This window comes from Bidens hawaiensis, unplaced genomic scaffold (assembly GCF_021521415.1).
Source record: "Bidens hawaiensis isolate Kalapana, Puna unplaced genomic scaffold, B.hawaiensis_p1.1 tig00004743_1, whole genome shotgun sequence".
Taxonomy (NCBI): Eukaryota; Viridiplantae; Streptophyta; class Magnoliopsida; order Asterales; family Asteraceae; genus Bidens; species Bidens hawaiensis.
The window spans coordinates 650,978-662,747 of record NW_027491293.1 but is presented as its reverse complement, the minus strand read 5'-3'; the positions used below and the strand labels follow the sequence as shown (position 1 = coordinate 662,747).

Genomic DNA, 11,770 nt, shown 5'->3' with positions numbered 1-11,770 from the left:
AGACTCCTAAGCCCTAGATTGGGGTGTGACAACTTCGCCCCAGATTATTTCGTTTAGGTTGGTGGGTGTGGGTGCCGATATACCGCCCAAATCCGACCTGGCCATCGGTGTCGCGAACACCGTCTTCCAAATCGGCGCCGCCCATCGACAAACATAGCAGAGAGAATCCTACGCTTATTTTCACTGCTGAAAATAAATTGTATTGCACAAGATCGGAGATAGGGTGCTTGGTGAATTGTAGAGAGAGAGAGAGAGGACAGTGGAGAAGATTGGGGAAACTGTAGAGAGAAATAGGGTAGGCATGACAATGAAACCCGAACTCGATGGGAAGATCGAAATTTATAAATTTGAGATTCCAAACTTCTTATTGTTTGTATAATATATTTCATTTCTTTTTTACCTTTAATTTTGTTTATTTGTTTCAAATTGCAAACCTTATGTTTTATCATTTAAAAAATCCCGTGTAATACACAGGTTCAAAAGCTAGTTTGTAATATACCCAATTACTTGATAACATTAATCCAATTATCTGATTATGCCTGATGCACCCGACACAACTTTTTTTTACATTATATATATTTACATATAGTATATTCTAAATATATTATTTGTCCAAACTATTTTATTACAACTATTTGAGACATTTTATTTTTATGGTAGTCATTGTTTGTAATCGACTAGTTATATTTTATCAAAAATCGATCCAAACTAGACGGGTATTTGGTTGGGTATACCCGACGGATATTTTGTCAAAACCCAATAGGAAACCCGAAATCAGATGGGTAATTACCGACTACAACATGTTTGAGACCAGTTTTAATAATCAGGTATGGGTTTAGGAATACCTAAACCTGACCCATTGCCATCCCATCAGAGTGGTTAGTAAGTAGGTTAGTTTTATGTTTTATTTTAATTATGTTAATATTATTAAAATTTTAATATTACTATTTGATGTTTTATTTAGTTATATCAATATTAATAGAAATATAATATTATTATTTGAAGTTTTATTTTAGTCATATGGATTTTATTATAAACCTAAAATTACTATTTTAGTTAAAAAGGTGGAAAGCATAAGATGAAGTATTTTCTTGACTGAGTAAAATAGAGTACAGTATAGTGAAGTGAAATATGATATGATGGTGACATGGTATAAAGAGTAGCGAATCAAATAGTGCATTTTCCGTAGTCTTAAAGATTGATTTAAAAACTATATGTTTACAGTTTACCGCTTTAGTTTTTGACTGGATGATTAAATATTGTTATCTACTTATTTGAATTGGACTTAAACTACATACTTTTGACTTGTTCCAAATCTACTAACAAGTTGAAGTTGCACTCAAAATGAATAGAGAATGACGTAACTAGCGACCTCACAAAATCAATCTTGTTTGGCCTATCACTTGTCAACACTTTTGATTTTTGGGGTAAAGTGTTTGTGCCCACAAGAATAAGTGTTTGTAGCCGTTCAAAAAAAAAGTATTTGTGTTACTGCAGTTCCAAAAAAGTATTTGTATACTTATGTTCATTTTCAAAAGAAAGTTTAACAGCAAAATACATTAAGTCGGATGTCCTTGTACACACGGTATCAATTCCAAAATTAACTTTCTTCTTAATAAAAAGATAAATATATATTATACAAACGGAAAAGAATAAAAATTTCAATTTGATAACACACATATACATACTTTTAAATAATCAAATATGTAAGGTTATTTGCGTTAAAAAGTCATGAAACTATAGTGGTGTTGGTGATAGCTGGAGTAAGCGAATGTAATCCTTGCGATCCTATGAAAAGAGCGAAATGTGGGGAATCAAAATCCTGGCTCCAATAACCAGCAGCTGTAGGATTTGGTGAAGCTCATCAAAAGCCAAGTCAATATTTTACAATGTTCATCCCTTCTGTGAATCATGATCGAGAGATTGGAATGCCTCCATCCCCGGTAGCCTGCTATGAAATTGAGTCCGCTGGGCATAGTGCCGTATCAAATGCTAAAGAAGGTATTATAATTTGTGGTTACAATCAAGTTTTCTGTTGTTGAATTGTCTGTTTTCAAGACCTTACTGAGTGGTTTCTTTTGCATTTTGGTGAAGGAAACTTCATTTGGCTGATAAATAATAATAATAATAATAATAATAATAACAACTAGTGGTACTACCCGGCGCATTGCGCCAGGGCAGGTTGGTAAAACCCAGGCGCGCGGTAACAAAACCTAAGCGTTGTCGTTCCCATGTGTTGAGGTAGTGGTAAGTCGACGCGAAGTCTATTGGTTTTCTTCACATTTATTACGATAGTGGAACCAAAACAAAAACAAAATTGGTATTCGGGCGGTTTTCGTTATGTTCGTTAGAATACCGGAATTAAAACAAAACATGGTGGGTCCACATGAATTTGGTCGGATTCAATTACGTTTGTTACGGTACCGGAACTAAAACAAAAACAAAATTAATATTCGACCGGTTTTCTTACATTCGTCAAGGTACCAGAATAAAAAAAAACAAAAAAATAAAATAAAACCACAGAGCAATATGGTGGCGCAAAGAGGCCCAATAAGGCTTTGCGATACCAAAGTTATCTTTTATACTTATTAGTAATAACGTGCCATTTAAGTTATTGCTTTTTATTTGATCAATGATTCAAATTACTTTCTAGAACTCTTTTATTATATTCATCATTTTTATATATACATTACCCTAGATATATAAACAAAGGCACGCTAAATATGAACAAATTTAATTAATAACCTCAAAAACCACATACGCTTATACGAAATACTAAGTAAATATCTGATGAGAAAAAAAAAGATAGCTATATATACGCTGTTGCATAACCGCATTTATCATAGTTGAGTTAAATTAACAATATACAAATATTATTCGGTTATCATAGTTTTTTGATGTAAGTTTTTTCCCAAAAAGTAACGTGGTATTAAAAGTAAATATGCGCTTAAGAAAATAAGGAAACTAAAATTGTTTACAACAATATATATAGTAGGCTATTTCTGTTGTACACAAAATATACAAACAACATAATCATGAATCCTAATAATACTATCAACAGATGTTCATCAACTCATTCCTTTGAATTTCTCCTTCCAAACTCCTTAATTCACTTTTGAGTTTATTTCCTGAGATCAAAAGGTATGGAATGATCTGACTTGAACGAGGGCACATTGGAGGATCAAACCCTTCAATCTAGTCCTCTGCATCACACAAAAAAAAAGCAGGTTTTGAAATTGTGATCGACAATGGTAAATGAGGTCAACTTACCAGACAACCACAGAACCTTCAACCTGGGTTGTTACTGGACCATGATGTACAACGAATTGCAATCAAACTACAGTAGCAAACCGCCATTGTTATGGGCATGCTTGCAAATTACCAATCTATCCTTGCATGTGCTAGGCACATGTAAACGAAACAAGTCAACCGCATCCAAAGCGGGACCAGTTACGCTACACTAATGCAAACTAATATGACCCAATCAGTAATAGCTAACACTTAGGGACCCAATCAGTAATCTCAATTCATGCATACCACAAGAATCTTTCGTGTAATATATTTTTTTACATTATAATTCCAACTACATTTCACAGTTTTTATTTTACATTAGTAAATTGTGAATTGGGTTTTATTAGTATATGTATGTGATTCATCTTAGTTCATATTCACAAAACTATGTTTCATATATTCGCAACTAGGCATAAATTCATGTTTTAACTATTATTAATAGAGATTCTTTTCCTAATATTTTAACACAAGTAACAATATTATTCATGGTATAGCTATAAACTTATGCAGAAAAGGAGTGCTCTTATAATCATGCAAGTAGAATGTATGTAAACAACTATCGTGCATTGACTTGATTTTTATCTTGACTTTTAATAGCCCAAACTTGAATCAAATGACCACTCACCCACTTAAATAAAAAAAGTAGTTTTAAATTGTTCCAAAATTCAACCAACTTTTTATATATGATTTTCTAAAAACTTTCTCTATATATATCCACACATCAATACCCAAGTCCCAAGTACCAAACAACCAAATTTATTGTTACTGAAAACCATCATGGCTGCAATCACTCGGCTTTCCATACTCCATATTCTTATCTTCGTTATTTTCATTTCTTGTTTCCTACTCAACAAGTATGTAGCTCCTGCCACTTTAAATTTTGACACCGATAAACAAACATTGATCTACATTAAATCTCAAACAATCACCCAACCCCCAAATGCTCTAGCTACATGGGACCCAAATTCGTCCCCGTGCAACTGGACCCGAATTTCATGTGGTGATCATGGCCAAAGGGTTGTAGGTGTTGACCTATCTAGCCTTGGGATATTCGGTCAAGTGAACCCCCATTTCGGAAACCTGTCTTTCCTGAGAACACTTCAACTCCAAGATAACCAATTTCATGGTGTAATTCCTGAAACGATCACCAATCTTTTACACCTACAAGTCCTTAACATAAGTTTTAATAGCATCGAAGGCGACATCCCAGAAAACATTAGCCGTTGCGTCAAGTTAAGGGCCGTTGATTTCACGCAAAACAAAATTTCAGGTTCTATTCCGGAAGAACTCACTCACCTTGTTAATCTTCAAATTCTGAACTTGGCAGGAAACCATCTATATGGTTTAATTCCACCTTCCATCGGTAACCTTTCTTCATTGTTTACTTTGAGATTGGGAACCAACACACTTAGTGGCACGATCCCTGGTGAATTGTCCAGTCTCTTGAATCTAAAGAATCTTGATCTCACCATTAATAATCTTACTGGCAACGTTCCACCATCCATTTACAACAGGTCTTCACTCGAGACTCTAGCCGTGGCTTCTAATGATTTGTCGGGTGATATACCTTACAACGTTGGGGATACACTCCCAAATCTTCTAATTTTCAACTTTTGCATCAATAAATTCACAGGTACTATTCCTGGTTCGTTGCACAATCTGACAAACATAAGAGTCATCCGAATGGCACACAACAGGTTGCACGGGACAGTACCACCGAGACTAGGTAACCTCCCCGAGTTAGAAATGTATAACATTGGATACAATTCCATTGTAAGCTCGCGAGGTGAAGGGATTGGTTTCCTAAATTCGTTGGCAAACAGCACAAAGCTTGATTTCCTAGCCATTGATGGCAACGGTTTTGATGGTGTCATTCCAGAGTTCATAGGCAATCTTTCCAAAAAGCTTAGAATGCTTTACATGGGTTCAAACCAAATATCCGGCAGCATCCCACCCTCGATTAGTCAACTACAAGGCTTAGCTCTACTAAATATAAGCTTCAACTTCATTTCTGGTGAAATTCCTTCGGAAATAGGCCAGTTGGAAGGCTTACAAGAGCTTGTTCTAGGCAAAAACAGATTGACTTCGAATATCCCGAATTCATTGGGTAATCTTTGGAAGTTAGGAAAAATTGATTTGTCAAACAATGAATTGGGAGGCAACATACCCATTAGTTTTAGCGGTTTCGAAAGCATAACTTCCATAGATTTGTCCATGAATAAGCTGAATGGGAGTATTCCCAAGGAATTATTTGATCTCCCAAGTTTGACCACCATCCTCAATCTTTCCAGCAACTTACTAACTGGCTCTTTGCCTCACGAAATAGAGAATCTAGAAAGAGTAGTGGCAATTGATCTCTCTAACAATCACTTTTCAGGCAATATTCCAAGCTCTATTCAGAAGTGTAAGAGCTTGGAGCAGCTGATCATCTCCAAAAATTCTTTCTCGGGCAATATTCCAAATGGTTTAGGTGAATTAAATGGTTTGACAACTCTCGATCTTTCATCCAATCAACTCTCTGGTTCAATCCCCCTTAGTTTGGAAAACTTAAAGGCCCTCCAATTCCTAAACTTTTCTTTCAACAACTTGGAAGGTAATGTTCCAAGTAATGGGATTTTCGCAAATCACACCAGAGTTCATCTTGAAGGCAACCCAAAGCTATGCTATGATTCCAAATGCAAAAGAAGTGATGCCAACAAAGTCGTCTTGATTTCAGTTGCAGCCGCTAGTTCTATGTTAGTAATACTTGCATCAGTTGCTTTGTTCTTTTACTTCCGGAGAACTATTGCTAAGGTGACAAACACTTCTGACTCCTTCAAGGGCCGACATTACATGGTGACATATGAACAGCTGCGTTCGGCAACTAGGAACTTCCACGAGGAAAACCTTATAGGACGTGGGAGTTTTGGATCTGTCTACAAAGGGTGCCTCGACCTTGGAGGACGAACCCAAGAAATAGCTGTGAAAGTACTTGACATGGAAATTACCGGCTCCATACCTAGTTTCTTGGCTGAATGTGCTGCACTTCGTCATCTCAGACATAGGAATCTTGTCAAGTTAATAACTTCATGCTCCAGTTTAGATCACAAGAACAAGGAATTTCTTTCACTTGTGTATGAATATATGAAGAACGGGAGTTTAGAGAAATGGATCGGGAGTGGAATGAGCTTGGTGGATAGATTGAAAGTGGTAACAGATATAGCGTGCGGGTTGAGCTATCTTCACCATGAATGTGTGGTAGCTCCAGTGGTGCATTGTGATTTAAAGCCAAGTAATGTTTTGTTGGATGAGGACTTGACTGCAAAAATAGGAGATTTTGGGCTTGCTAGCATGTTGATTGACAAAGATCAGTCTTTTAGCTCCACACACGTTCTTAAAGGTTCCATGGGCTACATACCTCCAGGTTAGTTCACTAACCTCATCTTCATTTACTAGACAGCGTGCATAAATGAATAGTTTCATCTTATATTCATGGCTTGTATGTTGGTTACAGAGTATGGTATGGGAGCAAAACCGTCTTCCAAAGGAGATGTATACAGTTATGGCATTATGCTAATGGAGATTTTCACAGGGAAGAGCCCAACAGACGAGAGGTTCGTGGGGGGTTTAACCCTCAAGACGTGGGTGCAATCTGCATTCCCAGATAACTTGGACCAAGTGTTGGATCCTTATATGTATCAAGAACCAGATGAACTTTGCTCGGATAGTCAATCCATGAGATTTAAGGTTCAGCTTGATTGTCTCACAACTCTCATTGGAGTTGCACTTTCATGCACTAATGATTCTCCTGAAGGAAGAATCACCATAGGTGAGACTCTCCGAAAACTCAAGTGTGTTCAAGATATGTTACACAAGCAAGAAATGGCCTATATAAATTCAAATGGTGTTAACCGAAACCCTTGAAAGGCAATGTTATCACAGTATCACGAGTACAATCCATCAATAAGAATTACAAGAAGATACAACTCTAGTTATTGTAGTAAAAGTTTGTGTGAACTTTTCAAATTACAGAATAATAATAATAATAATAATAATAATAATAATAATAATAATACATGCATGTAATACTTCAGATTGTTGATATTATAAATTTTGAATTATAAATATCTTTATGGTAAACTTTAATAATGAGAGATTTGTTAATTTTATAACACAACTAAAAACAGGGTTTTGCGACCAATAGCGATTGCTCTGTTGCAAACGAAAATGCAATACACAATTGGATCTTGCGACCATATAAACAATTGCAAATGTGGCGGCCACTTATTGTTGCAAGTGTTTGCGATTGTGTTACTGCAATGTTTTTGCGGTTGCTTACCTTTTACAAACTTCAACCGCTTGCCATTCACAAACTTGCGGCAGTATTATTGCGGCATTTTTGCGGCATTCACAAACATTCTATGACTTGTAACCATATTTTTCGTCTTAAACTTGCTAATACTTTTAAAATTAAAGCATAAACTTATATTTAAAAAACTAAGGATATGTTTGGTTGGAGGTAATGGAATGAAGGGGAAATGGAATGGGAGAAGGAATGGAATGGATAAGGGAATGAAATGGATCATTACCATTCATTTTCCTTGTTTGGTTAACCTATGGGAATGGAATTAATTATTAATTTTTATTGTTTGGTATCCAAAAAAATTATAGAAATGAAATAGAAATAATAAAAACACTCCTATCTCAAAATATTTTTTAACCCGAAACCAAAAAAAATAAATAAATAAAAATAAAATGGCGACGGTGGTAACTCCGGCGACGAAAATGGTGGTGGCAGTGGCGATGGTGGTTGCGGCGGTGGTGGTGGTGTCGACGGAATTGGTGGTGGTGCCGATGGTAGTGGTGGTAGTGGTTGTTAGGTGGTGGTGTTGTTGATAAAGTAAGGTGAAGGAGGAATGGAATGAAAAAAAAGAAGGGGGGTGGGAAGGTTTGGTTTTGATGGAATGGGATTCCATGTGTAATGGATGATTCCATTCAATTAAGCAACCAAACATCACTTTTTTCATTCCCACGTAATGAATCATTCCATTCCTACTGTTATTCCTGTATACCTGATACCCAATTACCCAAAACCATATACGTACTTATCCAGTTATCCAAATCGCATATCCGAAATATAAAATTATATAAAAAGTATATAATGAAAATCACACACACAAATATATATATATATATATATATATATATATATATATATATATAGAAACATGATCAAATACATTTTATTCTTAATATGAAAACAGTGAGAACGAGTTTGCTGTTATTATTAGGTTTATTTTTACAAGTGTTTGTTGTTATTTTTTGTTCGTAGTTGCTAATTTTCGATTATGGGACATTATAAGTATTTGCTTATTTATATTTTGTTGTTATTATTAGATTTCTTCTTTTGCTGATATAAGTATTTGTTAGTATTTGCTGTTATTATTTTGTTCTTGATTTTGATTCTTTTGTTGTAATTTTTAGGGTTTTTTCTTTGTTATTATAAATAATTGTTTATGTAGATTGATATTGTTGTTGATATTGTTTCTTACGTTCTCGTTTTTATATAAATTGGTATTATTTCCTACGCTCTCATATTAAAACTAAAATGCTATGAACCTTCCCCTATATATATATATGGAAAAACTCAATTGATTATTTAACAAACTAACGAGTATACTTGATGCCCAACGAATAATTACTCGAAAAATACTTTATGGTTATTGGAGTGAGTGTTAGACTTGATTTTCCATCACCCTTTCCATACCCATCATATTGTCATCTCTTACTACAATTGAGTTTACCCATCACATTGTCATCCCTTAACTACAATTAAAGAAAAAATTTGCAATTGGAACGGAAACGAGAAAAGAAACAAGAGAAGGATTTCAAGCTACTCGCAAATGATCTATCGCATTTAGATCCGCCCTCGCGGGCTTTTTTGAAGAAGAAGACAAAAATATTAGCCAAATATGCTAACGAAGACGAAGATGCGGACGAGTAGTTTTTTTTAGTTGATTTTATGTTGTTTAATGTTTTTATGTTCTTTTAATTTAAGTAATGTCATGCTATAATTTATTTTATTGTATTGTTAAAGTCATTTGGGGCTTTGAATCACATTGGGGCTTTATAGCCTTGGGACATTAAAACCCCCTAATGTTCATGTGGCAGTGACATGGTCCGGCGGAGGGGTTTTAAAGCCCGTGTGGGTGTGCATGGGTCGGTTTGGGGAGGTTTTGAGCCATATCTATAACCATAATCGATATGTTGGTTAATGGATAATCATAATCATAACCGACCCGTTATGGTGGTTTCGGTTAACCGGTTTTGAATGTTATACTGAGTTGGTTAACCGTAACATATTAATGTAATTGGGCCTAAAAGTTTGGCACCAATTAATACAAAAAAAAAAAAAAAAAGACATGACATAATCCAACAAAGTATGTAATCCATAATACTAATACCAAATATTCAAAAAAAGAATGACATTAATTATATAATCTAACAATGAAATTCAACTTAATTTATACCAAACGTAGAATCAAAAACATCAAAATGGTAAAATTTAACAATGTTTAGTGAAAGTTAATCTCAAACATATTGTTGGTTAAATAAATGGGTTGGCCCGATTATGGTGGTTTTGAAATATATTTAACCAAAACCGACCCGTATTTGGTGGTTTTTAAAAATTCATTAAATTGACCCATCGATATATCGATTAAAATCGATTCGATAGTTATGGTTCGATAAATGGTTATGGGGTTAAGTTGTTCACCCCTATCACTAGGGTTGTCCAAACCGTTCAACGCTCGAACTCGCTTGTCACTCGCTCGGAAAATGCTCGTTCGTTTTTTCTCTCGATGGTAAACGAGCCACTCTGCCTGGTTCGGTTTGTAAACGCGCCATGCAATGAGCAAAGGTCTACTTGGTTTGGTTTGGCTCGAATATTTTTAATTTATTTTATATGTAATTATATAGGAACAAATATATAAATATATAGACAAAACACATAGATATAAGTATACAACTTTTTAACCCTTTTAAAATTTTCCCATTCCATCATTTTATAGTTTCATAGTTTTCAGAATACTAGAAGTTTGCTTACATGTTTATTATATCTTTCCATCTTCTTCTTATAAAAATTTACAACATATTACACGTTTGTCTAAAAACTACTAATTTGTTTACAAAATATATTAATTACGACCTTCAAACTTATTTCATATTGAAAATTTTAAAATGAAAAAGAAATAAAATAATGTTTGAAAATCGCTCGATGTTCGATCGAAAAATGCTCGATTCGATTTTGGCTCGTTTCAATTATCGCTCAGTACGAATTTCAGTTGTTTGGTTGTAAACGAGCCAAACAACAAGCAAGTCTTCGCTTAATTCGGCGCGGCTCGGCTCGGCTCGGCTCGGCTCGGCTCGGCTCGGGTCGGCTATGAATAGCCCTACCTACCACACCATAGATAGTCTAAAGGATAAGTAGTAGGTATCCTTGCATCCAAACGGCTGGCAGTGGGCATATAGAAACAAAATCCACAAACCATGGCATTGCCAGAAGCTAGTTTGACTTTCTACCTAAAAAACACAAAAAGGACAAAACTGTAATTACTCATTTCCCAAACTGCATTCATTTAACTTGTCGTCTTCCTCAAGGCTCAAGCCCTCCTGCTTTCCTCTCTGAATCCGTAAATCAAAGCACATAGAGAAGAAACAGTTCATCTGTAATCTCTATTATGAAGAGATCAATTTCAATTGCAGAAGATCAGATCTACGGCAGCGATGGTGACTGTGACAATACGAAAAAGAAGATCCGGCAAGATCTGGTTCCAGAAACAGACGCTGCTGCCGTTCTGCTAGACGAGAATCTGCTGTATGAGATTCTGAAACACGTGGACGCGCGGACGTTAGGAGCCGTCGGATGCGTCAACAAACAGTGGCATCGTACGGCTCAGGACGAGCGGTTATGGGAACTGATCTGCACCAAACACTGGGCGAATGTTGGATGCGGTAACAACCCGCTTCGTTCAATTGTGCTTGCGCTTGGTGGCTTCAGACGGTTACATTCTCAGTACTTGTGTCCTTTATCTAAACCTTCTAATTCCACCGGTACTGCTGCGGCTGCGTGGCCGTGTCTACCGCCGCCGCGTACGGTTGTTCCGGCGAAGCCTACTGCCGCGAAAAGTCGTTGGGGGAAAAGATGAGGTTCAACTTTCTCTGTCTTCTGTCAATTCGTTATTATGAGAAGATGAATTTAATTAACCGAAAATGAAACAATTTGTTTAAATATCTGTTTGGATTACGTTTACGGAATCTGGTGTTTGTGTGTAATTTTCTATAGCTATTAACAACTAATTGTGCTAATGTATTAAGTTTCTGTCTTTTATCAATGAAGTATTTGTAATTCTGGACACGATTGATTGAGTTTAGCCTTTGAATTAAGTTTCTCGTGATTCATTTCACAACGAATCAACGTCAGCGTTTTGAAACGGATCAA

The 11,770-nt window shown here is 35.7% G+C and overlaps 1 protein-coding gene and 1 pseudogene across 1 annotated transcript; both read left to right on the top strand.

Moving 5' to 3' along the window:
• Positions 1 to 4,068: 4,068 nt before the first annotated feature.
• LOC143627838 (uncharacterized) lies at positions 4,069 to 7,194 on the top strand. Its single transcript, XM_077097559.1, has 2 exons — positions 4,069 to 6,694; positions 6,785 to 7,194. Exons 1-2 carry the CDS (start codon positions 4,069 to 4,071, stop codon positions 7,192 to 7,194), a joined length of 3,036 nt encoding a protein of 1,011 aa, XP_076953674.1.
• A 3,719-nt stretch (positions 7,195 to 10,913) lies between these two features.
• Positions 10,914 to 11,553, top strand: LOC143627780 (F-box protein GID2 pseudogene; annotated as a pseudogene).
• The last annotated feature ends 217 nt before the right edge of the window (positions 11,554 to 11,770 follow it).

Coding starts and splice junctions, on each gene's coding strand:
- LOC143627838 (XM_077097559.1), top strand. CDS start 4,069: ATGGCTGCAATCACTCGGCTTTCCATACTCCATATTCTTATCTTCGTT. Junction 6,695..6,784: donor CATGGGCTACATACCTCCAG/GTTAGTTCACTA, acceptor TGTTGGTTACAG/AGTATGGTATGGGAGCAAAA.